This window comes from Rattus norvegicus, chromosome 13 (assembly GCF_021556685.1).
Source record: "Rattus norvegicus strain SHRSP/BbbUtx chromosome 13, alternate assembly SHRSP_T2T, whole genome shotgun sequence".
NCBI classification, from domain to species: domain Eukaryota; kingdom Metazoa; phylum Chordata; class Mammalia; order Rodentia; family Muridae; genus Rattus; species Rattus norvegicus.
The window spans coordinates 86,883,761-86,895,539 of NC_141546.1; the positions used below are offsets into that span (position 1 = coordinate 86,883,761).

Genomic DNA, 11,779 nt, shown 5'->3' on the forward strand with positions numbered 1-11,779 from the left:
CTCTAGAACTGATCTCTATAGCCACACAAACAAATGTCTCCCCAGGGAGGCACACAGAAACAGAGGCTCACTCCCCTCGCTTCTGGGCGGGGTGAGGCTCACTCCCCTGACTTCTGGGCGGGGCGTTTTTAAACCCACAGAGCATTTGCTATTGACCTTTGACTTTTTAATTTTTTTTTTTTTTTAGAATCGAGTCTGTGGCTTCCGTATATTGCTGCACCATTAGGGGTCATCATATTCGTCATCCTGGTTTCCATAGCAACAGTATTGGTGAAAAGATACTGGGCTCCCAGTGGTAAGTAGAACAGATTTTTATGCAAGCACAGACAATAAGATCGTGTATGCTTTCACTCTAAGCACAGACTCAATCTTACTACCTTAGCTTTCTGGCTGGGAGCCCTTTGAAAAATAATAAAACCCTCTTGAGATCTTGTGCAGTTCAGTGCAGTTCTAGTCTCTGGAGCCCCTGTACCAGGTTAAGAGAAACAGCAGAGGAAAGAGCGAGCCACAAGTTTCTGATGTAGGAGACATCGTGTAGATAATTTAAACTCAGCACTGAAGTTTGGCTCATACAGAAGGCTAGAGGAATCAAAACAAGGAGGCATACCATACTGAGATTTAGAAGAGAAGAGAATTCAGAAGACTCCTTAGATCCATGCGTGAAATGTGTCCCAGGGTAGGCTAAAAGCAGTAAGGCTGTGATTCTAAGTTTAAGCGCTTGGTATTTCTTCCTGTGATTCCTGTGTCAGGGCCCTGTGCCCCCTTCAGCCTTACTGACTACCACTCCACCCATCTGGATCACAGCATCCTGACTCAAAGACGTCCTGGTTGGCCTTCCTTTAATGAGGGCAGAACATGATGCTCTTCCCTTCTCATTGCCAAGTGGATAGCTCATGTCATTCTCAAGCGGAGCAATGTCATCCACATACAGTCTTCTCAGGAAAGCCCTTACCTCAGCATGTGGATGTTGGTTTTGCTTATATAAGATGCCGATCGTGGCACAGCCACTCACCTCTATCTCATTTCCTCCATCGAAAGAGGTCGCTGAGATGGTGGGGGTGGGGTGTGCTATTGAGATAAAAGTTCTGTTGAGAGCTAAGGGTTTGGAAGTGGATCTCCTTAGCCTTATAAGAGAACAGTGAGACAGGGAGGCTAAGAAAGCAGATGGAGTTTACCCCCTAGCCTAGCTAGCGAAGCTATGCTGTTTTCCCACACACATTCCACTCTGTGTTCTGCTCGGCACAAGGCTGAGCTCTGAGGGAGAGGTACTTCCCTTCCCCCACTAAAGCCCTCTTTCACCCACCCTCAAAACACAATCCATCTTTTCCAGGCGCCATTTATGCCTTGCAACCCAGTGCATGAAACCTGTGCCAAAATCTACATTCAGTTGCTATGCCTTCCACAAAGGATTGCTCATGAGATCTGTTGGCAATGTCTAGTGGTATCTGCTCCAAAATGCCTCCCAACTCTGAAGAGTTTAAGTTGGTTCCAATCTCCAGAGGAATACACTAGTTAAGAGTGTGGGCATTGGGCAGAGTGCAGTGAGACAAGTTCATAGTAACAGCTGCCTGCAAGTCTGAGGAAGAATGATCACTCCAGCCCATGGATTCTAGATTAGCCCTGAGCTACAATACTGAAACCCCCATCCCCAAATAAAGCAATGAAAACACGGGGCTTTGGCCTTAGACAACATTCAAGTGCACTTTGCCACCAAGGAGCTGTGTAACCAAGCAAACTTCTCACCTTGATCTGCAAGGCAAGGATATTGTTCCCTTTGTGGTATTGCTGTGGTGACTGGCAAGCCAATACACAGAAAGCACCACACAGCATCTTTCCCGGATGATGCATGTGCACACAGACATCTATAAGCAGACACATCTCTTGATGTTAGCAGGTTTAAGTCTTAAGGCTAGCAGAGAGCTATACTGGAAGATTCTGGAAACCGTACTAACAGCAGGTTTAAAGTATTTGAAGTTACAGTCACATAAGACAACTTCTAAGGCACACCTTTAATCCCATCACTCAGAAGGCAGAGGTAGGCAGACCTCTTTTGAGTTTGAGGCCAGCCTGATCTACAGGGTGAGTTCCAGGACAGCTGGGGTTCCATGGAGAAACCCTGTCTCAAAAAATAAAAATTAAACAAATAAACAAACAAACTTCTCTGGTTTTACACCTACAGTATAGTAAATGTTAATGCTACCTTTAAGGCTAAGGTCTAGGACTCAAATCTTTTCTATACATCCTAAGACTTGGAGCCAAGTTGAGCTGGTTCCTGAAAACCTGTTTCTGTACTGAAAAGGGGGAGGATGGAAGAAAAGGTAGGAGGGAGGAAGGGAGGGGGAGGGAGGGAGGGAAGGGACAGAAAAAGAGAATCTAAATTTTCTTGAGTCAGTGGTCTTTTTGATCATTTGGAACTGTCCTACCAATTCTAAATTTCAACCTGAGAGGGCCTCAAGGTTGAAAGTCACTAAAGACTTGAGCACAGTCTCAATCTGTATACCTAGAAGGGGGCTGGGCAGACAGGTATCACTTTGGAAACTCTAGTGGATGCGAAATGAAAGTGTATCTCATAGAAATACTTTGCACCCTCCTCCCATCCCCAACCACTTCTGAGAACCTATGACCCCTATCCTGCAATTCTTACTCTTTCTCTTTCTCTATGCCTCTGCTAACTCTCTCTCTCTCTCTCTCTCTCTTTCTCGTGTGTGTGTGTGTGTGTGTGTGTGTGTGTGTGTGTGTTTGTATTTCTATGTCTTTCTCTCTGTATCTGTCTTTGGGTCTCTGTCTCTCTCTGTCTCTGTCTCTCCTTGTGTCTCTTTCTGTGTCTCTGTCTCTGTCTCTGTCTCTCTCTCTCTCTCTCTCTCTCTCTCACACACACACACACACACACACACACACTACTCACTCACCCACCAGTGAGATTAGAACCATCAGGCATGCTATGCCCACAAAGGAAAACCACCCACTGACTTCGTTAGAATTCCTTGAACTTCCCCAGTGACCACCCATTGTTTCTTTACCGAGAACCACACCCAAGATCAGCACTTCCACCACACTCACAGCACAAGAGTAGGCGTTTCTCTTCCAGACCAGAGTGTATGTCTTGGAGCTATTCTTTCAGTGATAGGCTCCCAGCATTTGAAGAGGATAATTATTTAACATTAGTAACTTTACTCTAAAAACTATAGCTTCGTCTGGGCGGAGCTTCCATACTTGGCCCAGCTCTTGCAACAGTCCCCGGCAAGTCTTCTGCAAGTCAGGCTCCCGCCTTTCCGCATGCTCGCTAGTGCATGATGCATGCAAGAGAAGTGGTTAGAAAAAGTATACACAGCATGAAAAGCCGAGAACACCATTTGTGTGAAAAAGAGGAAAACCTATAAAATATAACCAATATCTAAAACTGCACCATCCAGTATTTAATCAAATTACTATTAAGTAACAGTTTCTCGGTTTCGTTGTTCACATAGTTCAAGTCCTCGCTTGTCACTGGTGAGTGTTAGCCTATGCAGAGGGACTATTGATATCTTCACAGAAAACATTCTATTGCCCAAAGATGGACATACAGGAAGCTTTTTAAAATTGGTTACTTCTGGGAATGAAATGTGGTTGGTTAATGAGGGAGAGGAAGTTATAGGTTATAGCCTTATATATTTCTATCCTACTTGAGTCTTTATGATGAGGAGCTTCTTTGTAGCTTAAAAAGAAAAATTGAAGTGTTGTCCAAGAATTAAAATGTTTTACAACTCATGAATGTACAGAGACCTCAGGCCTTGAGCTAGTTCTCGAGGTTAGGAGTGTAAGAGTGGCAGTGCTGAGCTGTTTTCTAGACACTTCCAAGTGGATCATCCCCCTATACCACCATCCCACACAACACACACACAGCATGCCCTCCAGAAATAGAGCTGTGAGTGAAGCCAGCTGGAGAATAAAAGACATGCTATAAATAACAAGCTGTGACCTCAGGAAACCTAGAACCCTCTTAGGAGAACAGATAAGACACAGAACTCAAGATTAAAGTGACCAAATGTCACAGCGATAAAATGGCGCCCAAAGCTGGAAGTCACAACATCTGCTCCATTCCCGGCACTTGGGAGGCCGAGGCGAGGAGCATTTTGGGATGGAGGGCAGCTTGGGCTATGGAATGAGGGCATGTTTTGGCAAGGAACGGGATAGAAGAGAAGAAGGAAGAAGAGGAAGGAGGAGGAAGAGAGAGAGGGTCTGAGATGTTGAGAAGAAAATGCTCAGCCCGTATTGGACATTTGCTATGTGCTAGAGTAACTGGTGTAGGTGCTTTGCAATTGTCATCTTATCCGATTTCTACAGTAATCCTATGAAACAGGCACTTCAGATTCCATTTGCTAGGAAGGGACACAGGTCTAGAGAGATGAAGCAACCAATCTAATGCTGTGAATGAACAAGTAGAGGCTGGGAACTAGTGCCTCATTCCTATGGCCGTGCTGGGGGAGGTGACTATACCATGGAGAGGAAAGGCCAGACAAAACTGAGCTGAGGGCTCACAGTGAGGACTAGAGGATGGTAACCACTGTATTTTTTTCTCTCCAGGTAAACCAAATCACTGCCAGCCACCTGTAGAAGAAAAAAGCCTTACTATCTATGCCCAAGTACAGAAATCAGGGGTAAGTTCTATGCTCTTCCTGGGGGGTGTCTGTCATATTTTCCACGGGATTTCTTTTTTTTATTTTATTTTATTTTTTTTATTAACTTGAGTATTTCTTATTTACATTTTCCCTTTCCCAGTTTCCGGTCAAACATCCCCCTAATGCCTCCCCCTCCCCTTCTTTATGGGTGTTCCCCTCCCCATCCTCCCCCCATTGCCACCCTCCCCACAACAATCTAGTTCACTGGGGGTTCAGTCTTAGCAGGACCCAGGGCTTCCCCTTCCACTGGTGCTCTTACTAGGATATTCATTGCTACCTATGAGATCAGAGTCCAGGGTCAGTCCATGTATAGTCTTTAGGTAGTGGCTTAGTCCCTGGAAGCTCTGGTTGCTTGGCATTGTTGTTCATAAGGGGTCTCAAGCCCCTTCAAGCTCTTCCAGTTCTTTCTCTGATTCCTTCAACGGGGGTCCTGTTCTCAGTTCAGTGGTTTGCTGCTGGCATTCGCCTCTGTATTTGCTGTATTCTGGCTGTGTCTCTCAGGAGAGCTCTACATCCGGCTCCTGTCGGTCTGCACTTCTTTGCTTCATCCATCTTGTCTAATTGGGTGGCTGTATATGTATGGGCCACATGTTCCACGGGATTTCTGATAGGCTGCCTTGCGCACATCCATGATCCTGGAGGGATCTAGAGTAGGCGAACTTGGGAAAGCAGAAAAGTCAAGAACAAGAGCTCCCCCAGTGTCACTGGGCCCCTGTAGTGTTTGAAATCACAGAAAACACTGGGCAATCCTGCTTTTTTTTTTTTTTTTTTTGTAGTAATGAGATGAAGTTGTAAGCAGATGACATTGGATGCTTCCCAGCTGTGGTCTTTTAGGTTGAGAGCTCCTAGAAGTTGTCAAACTTCTTTCTCTTGGAGAAAGAGGGAGACATATGGCAAAGCTGTTGTGGAGCACACTGGCCTGCTCCAAATAAAGGCATCTTTATTTGATGAGGACAGTCAGTACCAGAAAGGGAGCATCCTGATAATTCTGGTCAGAGAGGGTTCAAATGAAAGATGACAACATGTCGAATGAGGAAGATGGGGAAACCCTGAGGTAACATGACCACTGAACTAAGCAGGGAGTGATGTGCCGAGAAACTGTGAGACATGCTGGACTCAGGGAACAGATATGTCAGCAGTGAGAGATGGGGAGTTTACCTTGTTAACCTCGTTAGAACCCGTCGTTTTCTAGACATGCTAATTTGGGGGGGATGGGGGGGTTTTAACCACAGTCTGTCCATTTATGATATGGTGGGAGCATATTCTTGAGTAAAAGCCATGAAAGTAAAGACAATTGTATAGTAATACAATAAATAAATTTCTGAGGCCCAGAAGACAGTCCTGGGCAAGCTTCTTTCCACTGCCTGTGCATGATCTGTTGGGTTTATTACACCACCCACAGACACCTATTAAGGACAAACCTCCATTTAAAACCATGAGAAACCCAACAGTACTCTCTCACCTAACTGTACACTTAGCTGAGTATGTCTCTCAAAATCAGCTTCTCAAGTATTAAAAAAAACAATAAAAGTAAGATTGCATCAAACCTACTGACCTACTTGAGAAGAAATTATCTTTCAGTTTGAGTCTTCTAGCCATAAAGCACCACCCACACGGCCATTCCCTTCAGAACACCTCTGCACCACAGCCACCAGTCTCCTCCCCAGAGATAACCACAATCCTTCCTTCTAGAAATATGAATTATTTTTTCTTTTCTTGACCATTATAAAATTATAATCCAATAGTATTTTTTCTTGCATCTGGATACAAAATTCATGCATGTTCTTGAAGTCTTGTTGGTTTATCAGCTATCAATGTATTAATGTACTGTTTTAAAATATGTTTCTCCAGTTAACTATTAATGAGCATCTAAGTTGTTTCCAGCTTGAGGTCGTTATGAAAATTATAGTTGTGAAATTAATAGGAACATGTGTACATATTTGATGGGCAAACACCTACAAGTAAATTTGCTGAATGACGAGAGTATTTGGATTCCCCAATTGGCTGGTTAAGACCAACTTGTTCTTCAGAGGGAGGGTCAATTTACTTTTCTAATAAATGAGTTTTAATAGTTTACATGCTGTAGTGGTAAAAATTAGAAAGGAATGCTTTTCTACCAGTTCCCATGAGCCAGATCTGCTCACTCCGGCTGCTGCTCTGCCACTTGGTCCGCAAGCCGACCTCTCCCGGCTGTCTCCCTTTTAGCCACCCTCTCCATGAAGTCCCCTAGGCGGTAGTTACCTTCATACACAAACACACACACACACACACACACACACACACACACACCCCTTGTTCTGCAGGCCCTTGCCCGTTCTCACTCCGAGGGCAACAGAACCAGATCTGCACGCTCCAACTGCCTCTCAGTCATTTCTTTCACACAGTGTTCTCTTTGGCCAGGTAAATCAAAGTTCCAGAAACTGGTAATTTAGCAATTAGATTGGCATGGTAAATTCTCAATCTATAATACATCCACAGAATAAATTCACTGCCAATTAATAAAGATAGAACCCGCCCACCTAAACAAGATAAAATTGACTTAGTCCACCTGGATCTGGATCATCCTGCTCTGTCGTCTCCATCTTGAATTCTCTCCCTTCTTCTCCTCATCCCTTCTTCCTTGATTTTCCCCGGCCGAGATTTCCCACATGGCAGTGACCAGAACCAGTAACACGGACAGTCTCATGAGGTTCCAAGCTTTAAAGGAAAGCTTTCATCCTTCAGTGTGCACTTTGCAGAAGTTTTTCTAGTAAGCCCTTTTCCACAATAAAAATATTATTGAGGCCTATTACTCAAGGGTTAAGAGTATACACTGCTTGTTGTAGAGGACCTGGGTTCAGTTCCCAGTCTGGCAGCTTACATCCACTTGTAGCACCAGCTCCAGAGCATGCAATGCCCTGTTCGAGCCTCTGCAGGCTTTTGTGTGCATGTACCTCTTCATAGTTGGTCTCATCTATCCCCCCATCCCCACTGATACTTAAAAATAAGATAAATCAAAAACATATATTGGCAGGCTAAGCACAACAGCCTATAATCTTAGCACTTGGGAGGTGACGGCAAGATTGTGGCAAATTTGAGGCTAGCCTGGACTATGTAAAAAGTTTCAAGCCAACATAGGCTACCTACCTGTCTCAAACATTAAATGAAAAAAGAGAATATTATCTGGGACTAGAGATATAACTCCGTGATAAAGTACTGAGCATCCCAGCCAGAGCATGACAAATACAGAGGCAAATGCTAGCAGCCAACCATTGAACTGAGAACGGGGTTCCCATTAGAGGAGTTAGAGAAAGGTTTGAAGGAGTTGAAGAGGTTTGTAACCCCAAGAACAACAATACCAACCAACCAGGGCTCCCAGGGACTAAACCACCATCCAAAGAGTACACATGGACAAGTCCATGGCTCCAGCTTCAAGTGTAGCAGAGGATGGCTTTGTTGGGCACCAATGAAAGGAAAAGCCCTTGGTCCTGCCAAGGCTGGACCCCCCAGTGTAGGGGAATGTCGGAGTGGGGAGGCAGGAAGGGGAGTGTATGGGGAGGGGGAACATCTACATAAAAGAAGGGGAGGGGAATGGGATAGGGGGTTTATGGTCGAGAAACTGGGAAAAGGAATAACATTTGAAATATAAATTAAAAATCTCCAATTAAAAAAAAGTAATGAGCATTCATGAAGCCCTGGCTTTAAATCCAATGTTGGAAGGGGGGAGGGAGAGAGAGAGAGAGAGAGAGAGAGAGAGAGAGAGAGAGAGTATCACAAGCTGATGGTCTATTTTACCAACACTCTTCTTGTGTCTGTTGCTCTAACTTTCTGGTTATTTTCTCCTCATTGGTCTGCCCACTGTAGGAGCCAAACGTATTTTGCACTCTGGAGTAGAACAAATTTAGTTTGGTCCTTTAAAAAAACTAAACAAACAGGAATTTTATTTCCCTGTTGCTTTATTAACAGTTTGTTTTCCCCTCTCCCCAGTTAGTTTCTGGGTGAAACTGGCCTATCATCTTCCTTCCTCACAATGACTTTGTGAGATTTGATATCACAATTATGCTAACCTTACAAAAGGTTGAGGCTTGACTATTCTTTCCCTCAAGCTGCTGAAGCCAATCATGACAAACCCCATGGTTTAAACAACCAGAATTTTGTTTACACCAGTTTTGGAGACCACAGATCCAAAATGAAACTGACATCTTGGCAGGGCCACAGCCCTCTGGTGTCTGTTGAGAGACTCAGTTACCTCAGTGTGATCTGATGGTGCCAGGCGTCCTTCAGCTTCGGTTGGTTTGTGGTTGCCCCACAATTTCCATCTCCACGTAACTTTCCTGTCTGTGCCTCTGCCTTCTCCCTTCCAACTCTTAGGACGTCACACCCTAGGTGGAGGGAGGCTCCAGTGACCTCACCTTGATGCTCTGCCCTTATCTGCACCTGAGGAGGCCTTAATCCCACACAGGGGCACACACCCTGACTCTGGTGGTGCATATCTTTTGGGGCCGTAAGTGAGCTCACCAACAGATGCATTTTTCCCTGTAATTGTCTAGAAATGTTCGGCTGGGATTTACCACATTTCTCTCTTTATATATTTGGCAGGGCTTATTGGTGAGCGTCTCTGAGATTGGAGTTTCTTTGATAAAGGATCTTTTTAAATTGTATTTTCATTATTCCACTTTATTCTCTGTTGCATTAGTAATTAAACAACTATTTTCTCTATTTTTAGTGGATACCCCAGAGATTATAAAATACATCCCTGACTTCTTAACACACATTTGTTCCTATTATTATCCTCCAGCACAATATTTTAACTATACTTTAATTTTGCATCTTGATTTATATTCTATTTTATTGTTTTTAATTTACACGTTTTTAAATATACAAGACGTCATTATTATTTTATATATCAATATGTACAGACTCACATCCTTATAATTCCTTTCATTTATGTTTATCATGCTTACATCATTATAAAGATGACAACAGAATTATCCAAAAGCTAGCATTTTTCTTTTCATCATAATCACTGTATGATATCTCTATAAAGACCATAAGACAGCCAGGTTTCATGGTGCATGGCTTTAATCCCAGAAGGCTGAGGCAGGTGGACCTCTATGAGTCTGAGGCCAGCCTGATCTACATATTGAGTTCCAGTCTAGCCAAGACTACACAGTAAAAACAAAACCAGAACATAAGAACATAGAAAACTAAACCGCTCTGGCTCATCCGGTAGGAACAGTTCCAAAGCTTCTCAGGGCTCCTCCTTGTACAGTCACTACAAGGGTTTCCATTCACAAAGAATATGCAGAAATAAACGCCTGATGTCGTTCCAATTCCTGAAAGTCAGCGACCCCAACTTAAGACAGGAGAAACAAAGATCTGCTCACATTGCTAAAATTGTGTTTAAAGTTCTCCTTATGCCTAGATACAAATCCTAAAGGGGAATTCATCAACATAGTTCCGGTACAAACTCCGGGTGATTTTTATCAGACTCTTCTTTGTAAACTTTCCCAATGGAATGCAGAAAGTGTGAGTTATTTCCTAAAGCCGTTTACTTCTACATTTAGGTCTGGTCACACTAAAATTCTCCCAACCGAGAAGAGAAACAAGGGTTGCATTGGAGAATAAAAGTTGGCTAATGGGGTTGGGGATTTAGCTCAGTGGTAGAGCACTTGCCTAGCAAGCACAAGGCCCTGGGTTCGGTCCCCAGCTCCAAAAAAAAAAGAACAACAACAAAAAAAAAGTTGGCTAATAAGCTGCTTTTATGGGCTCCTTTCCCATTGCATCCCTAGACAGAAATTCTTCATCACATTAGTTTTTTTTCTCCAGACTCCAAATGTATGGCAATTTCGGTAGACTTTTTTTGAATCACTGACAAGGGATGGAGTTGCCTTGGGAGGTTGTAAGCCCTGAGATATAACTCAGGGAGTGGCTGCAGTGAGCTCCAGGAAAGTTTGGGAGTAAATCTCACCAGGCAGGAAGTTAGAGCAAATGGCTAAGGAGCTTTTGAACTTGAACTGCTTTTCTGTGGGGCAAGTTGGATAGGACCCAGCTTTTGCTCAACTAACATGTTTTATTTGCTTCTTTCGTAGCCTCTAGAGAAGGAACTTCATGATGCCCTGACAGATCAGGACCCCTGCACGACCATTTATGTGGCTGCCACAGAGCCTGTCCCAGAATCTGTCCAGGTGACACACCTCTCTACCTTTCCTCACTGAATGCCTGATAGGAGTCAGAGAAGAAGGGGAAGAAGGACTTTATTATTTTATTTTATTTTTGAGTAGAGATGAAATGAAACAGATCAGTGAGTGGTGGACTAGGAGAGTGATCTAGATCACGCAAGGAGCAACTGCAGCCAGGACTAGTGAGGACTTACACAAAACCCTCCATTCCCGACTCACGAGCTATGGGTCCCTATCTACTGGCTAGTATCTCTCTAAGAGTCATTCAAGGACCACATCTAAAAGACCTGGCATACTTGTTGAAAGTGATGAACGGGTACCACTTCTCTACATCAGGATTTTACTAGCCCCTATAAAAACTCAGTAATCTAGACCCTTTCTTTACTGTTCCAAACTATACCCCAGGCTGACCATAAGTGGGAGTAAAGGAAAATGGAGAGGGAGAAAAGAATTGTTGAAGAACTCAGTGATGGTTAGTGCTGGTTGTCAAGCTTGATTGGATTAAGAGGTTCCCGAGAAGTTGGTAAAGCCTACTGTTGGGTGTGTCTCTGAGGGTGTTTCCAGGGGCAATAGACGGTGAGGGTTCTGACCTGATCAACAGGTTCCTGATCTATGATAGCCTCATAATGCAATCATAGTGTTAAAAGGTGGAAAAGATAGGAGGTGGGGCCTTGTTGGAGAAAGAGACCTACCCCTGGTGTGTCTTCGAAACAGGATAGATGTTGGTATGGTTTCTTTTGCTATCCTGCTTTGGTGTTTCCTATCTGCCATGGTGTGAACTTGCTTGTCTTTTTTCTTTGACTCTCCTTGCCCTACGGGAAGTCTATTAACTAGTTCTGTATTACTATGACCAAAGTACATAAGAGAATGACGTTAAGGGGGTTTTGTTTTGGCTTACGGTTTCAGAGGATTCAGTCTGTTGCTGTGGGGATGGCACAGCATACCATGGCATAACAGAGG

At 43.8% G+C, this 11,779-nt stretch overlaps 1 protein-coding gene and 1 long non-coding RNA gene across 12 annotated transcripts in view; one reads left to right on the forward strand and one right to left on the reverse strand.

Annotated features, from left to right (window-relative positions):
• The window catches only part of LOC103692288 (uncharacterized), a 140,921-nt gene that overhangs the window by 49,253 nt on the left and 79,889 nt on the right, over positions 1–11,779 (reverse strand). The window lies entirely within an intron of this gene.
• The window catches only part of Slamf1 (signaling lymphocytic activation molecule family member 1), a 35,296-nt gene that overhangs the window by 21,492 nt on the left and 2,025 nt on the right, over positions 1–11,779 (forward strand). For 2 of the 3 annotated variants that reach the window (XM_087581409.1, NM_001109078.1), the window contains exons 4-6: positions 188–295; positions 4,564–4,637; positions 10,730–10,825. In XM_087581409.1, coding sequence (XP_087437535.1) covers positions 188–295; positions 4,564–4,637; positions 10,730–10,825 — 278 coding nt within the window. The remainder of the gene's footprint in view (positions 1–187; positions 296–4,563; positions 4,638–10,729; positions 10,826–11,779) is intronic. The other variant, XM_087581408.1, reaches the window with a different exon arrangement.